At 35.0% G+C, this 5,957-nt stretch overlaps 2 protein-coding genes across 2 annotated transcripts; both read right to left on the bottom strand.

Moving 5' to 3' along the window:
* Nucleotides 1–476: 476 nt before the first annotated feature.
* LOC147816450 (uncharacterized) lies at nucleotides 477–1,759 on the bottom strand. The gene is made up of 2 exons (XM_087155631.1): nucleotides 1,703–1,759; nucleotides 477–1,640 (listed from the first exon to the last, which is right to left on the bottom strand). Exons 1-2 carry the CDS (start codon nucleotides 1,757–1,759, stop codon nucleotides 477–479), a joined length of 1,221 nt encoding a protein of 406 aa, XP_087011757.1.
* Nucleotides 1,760–1,808: 49 nt separating this feature from the next.
* Nucleotides 1,809–5,606, bottom strand: LOC147816449 (uncharacterized). The gene is made up of 3 exons (XM_087155602.1): nucleotides 5,223–5,606; nucleotides 5,008–5,102; nucleotides 1,809–4,374 (listed from the first exon to the last, which is right to left on the bottom strand). Exons 1-3 carry the CDS (start codon nucleotides 5,604–5,606, stop codon nucleotides 1,809–1,811), a joined length of 3,045 nt encoding a protein of 1,014 aa, XP_087011728.1.
* Between the last annotated feature and the right edge of the window lie 351 nt (nucleotides 5,607–5,957).

Here is a 5,957-nt window from a genome sequence, read left to right as displayed (position 1 = left end):
TGTTAGAATTTTCCTTTTTAAATCATGGCAAATTAACAGACAACAATCCATCTGTCGTTCCTAACCGGATTGACTGTGTTTGTGAGAGGCATCTTGTCTATTGATTGATAACGTTTAAAAACAGGCAAAACAAAACATTTATTTTAAATAAAAAACAACAAAAACAAAACAAAACACAGCGTTCCAAAGATATTTCAAAAAAACCAATTCAACGATATTTTCAGTTCTCTCTTTTTTCTCTTGCCATACTCAGAGTAACCTACATATTCTGAATACTTTTGGTGGCGCCAACTAATTGGAGTTAGTGTTTGCCGCAACATTCTCCCCACTTGAGTTTTATGTAGGAGAAAACTCAACACAATAAATTACAAAAAAATACTAAAATTATGGCAGACATACAATTGTTATGTTATAAAATTTAAAGAATTTTAAAAGATACAAATCTGTATTTAACGTCCAAAAATGTTCAAAGTTATTTAATGTTCACTGGCATCTTCAGTTACCTCTAAGGGATATAGTCTTTGAATAGGTCTTAGTAAAGTCCCTTTGTCCGTTTTCAATTTGACTAGTCTTACTCGTCCATCTCTTCCAGGGAACAGCTCAATAACTTTTCCTAACGGCCAGAAAATTCGTTTTCTGTCTTCTCTGCCAATCAGGACGATGTCTCCAATATTTATTTGGTCAAGTCTCTTGGAAACAGATGAACGCAAGAAACCTAAATATTCGATCCTGAATCTTTCTTTTAGTCTTTCTCTCAATCTTTGAACATATCTGTATCTCTTGTCTAAATTAGTTTTGTCAATTTTGTCTAAGTCGGCTACGTCGTTAGTAGGGAGGTCTTGAAGGAATGAAGATGGTGTTAAAGCTCTCAAATCTGGTTCTTCAGACACATAAGTCAAAGGTTTATTGTTCATGATCGACTCACATTCACAAACAAGAGTTGAGAGTTCTTCATGAGTCAGAGATGACCGTCCCAAGTTTTTTCTTAAGAGATCTTTGAGAATTCCGATTAATCTTTCCCAGAATCCTCCCCACCATGGGGCGGATGGTGGATTGAATTTCCATTGGATTTGGGAAACTTCAAATTCTTTCATGATTTTGTTCCAATCAAGGCACTTTAAGGAGGCGTTGAGGCCAGTGAAATTGGTACCATTGTCTGAGTATAGTGTAGCTACTCTACCTCTTCTAGCAATAAAACGCCGTAATGCTTGAACAAAAGCGTTTGTGCTAAGAGAAGGTATCAGCTCTAAGTGAACAGTTCTATATACAGCACAGGAGAAAAGGACGATCCAAACCTTCTCATTAGTCTTGGTCATCAAAGGTCCGGCCAGATCGACACCGGACACTTCGAATACTGCCGATAATCTAGTTCGATCAGGAGGCAGAGGTGGAAATGGTACTTCAAGATTTTTAACCTTTTGTCTCTTGCAGGTGACACATCCTCTAATAACGGAGCGAACAGTTCTTCTACCTTTTATAATCCAAAATCTCTCTCTCAGGATTGTTAGAAGAATGGACGTTCCTGCATGTTTATTCAACAGGTGTTCTTGTTCAATAAGTCGGGTGACAACAAGATGCTTTGACGGAAGAATCAAAGGCGCAATGAATTCAGGGGTTTCATCTTCATTCAAAAGTCTAGACTTTAATCGAAGTATCTCCTCATGATCTGAAAACACTTGAAAGTTTTTCAAAGATTTCTTACCTTCTTCGTCATTGAAGCACTCTTTTTGTACTGACCGCAGAAGAGTCTTTTGTGCATTTCTTATTTCTTCTTGCGTTAAATCAACATTCTTTCTTAAATCTTTAGCTTATGGTTGGAAGCGTAACAACCATGCTACAACTCTGATTATCTTAGAAAACTTCGAAATTCTGGATGCTAAAGTAGTTGCAATGGATTCCGAGTCTACATTGATGGCCGAAACAACAGTCTTTCGTTTTTCCTTTTCAACTTCCTCTTCATTAACATTAGCTACTGTCATCGGCCAATCATCCTTAGAATTCTTCAGCCAGGCAAGCCCTAGCCACCACTTGGACTTCAGAAGTTGTTTAGCTCCACATCCTCTCGAGAGAAGATCGGCCGGGTTCTGGCTTCCTGGTACATGATACCAATTCTCAGGTGATGTCAGTCTATTTATTTCAGATATTCGATTGTTCACGAACACTGACCACTGTTCTTTCCTCTTAATCCAAGTTAACACAGTCGACGAATCTGTCCAAAAGTAGGTGTCAATGTTTCCTTTTTCGAGTTTTAAAGCAGAGTCCATAGAATTGAACAGGTTAGCTCCAATAGTTGCTCCCATCAATTCAAGACGAGGGATCGTTATTTTTTTCAGTGGAGTTATTCTTGACTTAGCTTGGAGTAGATGGACATTTACAGAGCCATCAGGGGATTCACTTCTTAGGAATATACAAGCTGAATAAGCTGTTTTGCTTGCATCAACAAATGTATGGAAGCTGAGTTTAGATAAGGCAGTAACTCCCAACCATCTTGGGATCTTAATATCATTTAAGTAATGTAAGTCTTTGAACCATGAATTGAATTTTTTCTTTATTTCTTCATTAACTTCCGAATCGCAATGATCTTTAGTCTTCCAGGTTGCTTGAAGTAAAAGCTTAGGTCTTATTAAAGCTGGAGCAAGAAATCCAATCGGATCAAAGATTCGGCTTATCAGGGACAAAATTTTTCTCTTAGTTAATTTTTCGAATTCTTCCAGCTTCAGTGAGTCAGAATCAATTTTTAACGAGTCTAAGTTTTTATCCCATACGTAGCCTACGACTCGCGCTTCAGTAGCTGCAGACGGGCAATCTAATAATTGGTTGCTTTCCCAACTTCTTAGGTCAAATTGACCTTCTTTCATAATTTCTATAGCTGACTTTATAAAAGTTTCTAATTCAGTTAAATCTTGTACACTCGTTACGCAATTGTCTACATAAAAACTGTTTCGGAGTTTTTCCAACTGTTCTTCAGAATATTGTATCTTGAATGTCTGTTTGGACAGATGATGATGAATGACAGCCATCAATAAGAAAGGACTACTGGTTAGACCGAAAACAACTCGACGATGTCTATAAGTCTTCAGTTCATTTTGTTCATCAATCAAAAGAAATCGTAAATAATTCCTATCTCTTTCATTTAGAGAGATTTGCAGAAATGCTCTTCTAATGTCAGAAATAACACCAATTTCATACAATCGAAATTGAGCCAAAATGGATGGTATTGTCTCAATAAAATTTATTCCAGTCTCTAAACAATCATTTAGTGATGGGAAGTTCGAATTCTTGGCTGAAGCGTCAAAGACGGGTCTGATTTTCAAAGAAGTTGTCGTTGACTTTTCCTTAATAATTGGGCGATGTGGGAGGTAATGTGTACCTTTAATTGACAATTCTTCTTGTGGAACTTTCTCAATCACTTCTTCTTCTATCCATTCATCAAAAACTTGCTGGTATTTCTTTTCATATCCCGTTTTTTCTAATTTCTTGTTAGTAGATTTTAATCTTTTAAGAGACAACTCATAATTATTCGGTAATAAAGCATGATCCTTTTTCCATGGTAAGCTTACTTCGTATCTTCCATCTGAATTTTGATAAACTGTGTCTCGAAAATGAATCATAACTGCCCTCTGTGTATCTTCTCTAGTGTTTTGTTCCACAGGGTCTCTAATACCAAGTAATTCTAAATCCCATAAAAATGAAACAGGTAATTCTTGAGAAAGCATATTTACAACCGTCATATTTAAATTATCATGGTTTTCAAACTGAGGAACCTTCCCTATTAATGTCCATCCTAATTTAGTGTCGATGGCGACTAATCCAGATTTTAATAGTTCTTGTTTACCCGTAAATAGTTTACCAACAACATCAGCCCCTAAAAGAACTTCAATAGGTCCTGAATTCCTACAATCAGTTATAAATATCCTTTTTTGTCTCAATTCTCGAATCCACGGCCCTTGTCTAATGCTAGAAACATTATTACAAATTATTTCCTGATCCAATGCATCTAAATTACAACTATATTTACCATCAAGGCTATCGAGATATATTTTATAACATTTGTGCCGTTGAATTTCTGTTTTCTTACCCCCAAATAATGAGGTCGAAAATTCTTCTTCCCTTTCAAAATCAAAACCTAACTCTTCTGCAGTAGATTTCATAATATAAGACTTTTGAGAACCCGTATCTAAAACAATTCTAGCTTTACGCTGAGCTTTATTTCCCTTAATAATTACTACAAGAGTCTGTAAAAATACTTCTTTAGTTGCATGCACGCGCGAATGTAAGGTGCCAGTCTCTTTTTCTTTGCTTTCATTATTATCTTGTTTTCTTTCATCCGATCGATTACATTCTAAGTCAGGACACATAAATTTTAAATGTTTTCTTGTGCAAATTGAACATTTAATGTTTGATTTACAAGAAAAAGCCAGGTGCCCTTTCAATAAACAAATTTTACATAAACCCTTCCTTCTAATAACAGACTGTTTTTCTTCTAAAGGCATATTAAACGCTTTCTTGCAAAAACGAGTCTCGTGGTTTTTAAAACAAAATAAACAAAGGATATCATCGTTTGAATTATGACTAATTAATTCAGCCGCAGACGATTTCCGATCTCTCAAATTCAGATTCGCCGGTGGTGTCAAGTTCCTTCGTTCGAAGGGGGGATGAAATATTTCAGTTCTACTCAATTTTATTTTTTCTTCCGCTTGTACTTCGTTTTTCAAAAAATAAATTATCGCATCAAGACTGGATAGTTTTTGTTCGCTTTCTAAATTTTTTCTTTGGCGTTCAAATGAGCGTAACACATTTAATGGTAATGAACTTTCAACAAGGGGATACAAAATTACACCACACATCTCAGATGTAACTCCTAGTGAGTTTAATGCTCTCAATTGAGTTGACAGTTTATTGTATAAACAGCTTAAAGAATCATTCTTATTCTTATTCGCATTATTTAATACGAGTTTCAGGAGTTCTCTAACATAAAAATCTATCAATAGATCTTTTCGGCCATACCTTTCGGTTAAACTTTCAACAGCTAAAGGATAATTTTCATCTGTTACAGGAAAAGATTCCACAATTTCCCTAGCTTCCGATTTCAGCTTCGTCGACTGAATTAAATAATGAAATTTATCAGCTTTCGTTAAATTAACATTTTCATGAATATTTTTAAATTGGTTCCAAAACGTTAACCAATCTTTCAAATCTCCGCCGAATTTATATAATTCAACTTCGGGGAGCCGTTGACATAAAGCTTTCGGAGATTTAGTGTTCGGTAATTCGCCGTTGTTTTCGGAAGTAACAATTTCGTTTTCACACGAGTTCTTTTTCAAATTATCTAAGGAACGTTTAGCTTTTAATTGAATTCTCAAAGCTTTTTCTCTGTATTCTTCAACGGAATTATATTCAGTTTCGAATTCTTTTTCATCTTGCAAACTATCTAAATAACTATTATGTGTTATTTCCAAAATGTCTACCTTCTGTTTAAATAAACAAAGATCCGTTTCAATTTCGTCATACGTCACACTATCGCCAATTAATAAATTTTCTAGTTTCTTGTAGGCCTTAGTAAATGAAGCTCTTTGAGCGGTTTTATTTCTTTTTATTATTTCCATTTTTACTATCTTAATATCAAATTCTTAGTTTCTAAAACTATCGATTCTAAGCACATATAAATTACCGTTCTGGTATCAAATATTCAAATAAATATATATATATTTCAAATCTTCAAAAGTATTCAAATTGTCAAATATTTAATCTTCAAAATGGAAATTAATAAATCTTCGCCTACCTTTCTTACCAATCCTTAAGACAAGGCCGCCCACCCGGGGGCGCCAGAAATGTCGTTCCTAACCGGATTGACTGTGTTTGTGAGAGGCATCTTGTCTATTGATTGATAACGTTTAAAAACAGGCAAAACAAAACATTTATTTTAAATAAAAAACAACAAAAACAAAACAAAACAC

Source organism: Parasteatoda tepidariorum, chromosome 1 (genome assembly GCF_982258835.1).
Source record: "Parasteatoda tepidariorum strain Cologne lab strain chromosome 1, Ptep-v5.0, whole genome shotgun sequence".
Classification (NCBI taxonomy): domain Eukaryota; kingdom Metazoa; phylum Arthropoda; class Arachnida; order Araneae; family Theridiidae; genus Parasteatoda; species Parasteatoda tepidariorum.
Note: the sequence above shows the minus strand (reverse complement) of the source record. Positions and strands in the feature narration are given on the sequence as shown.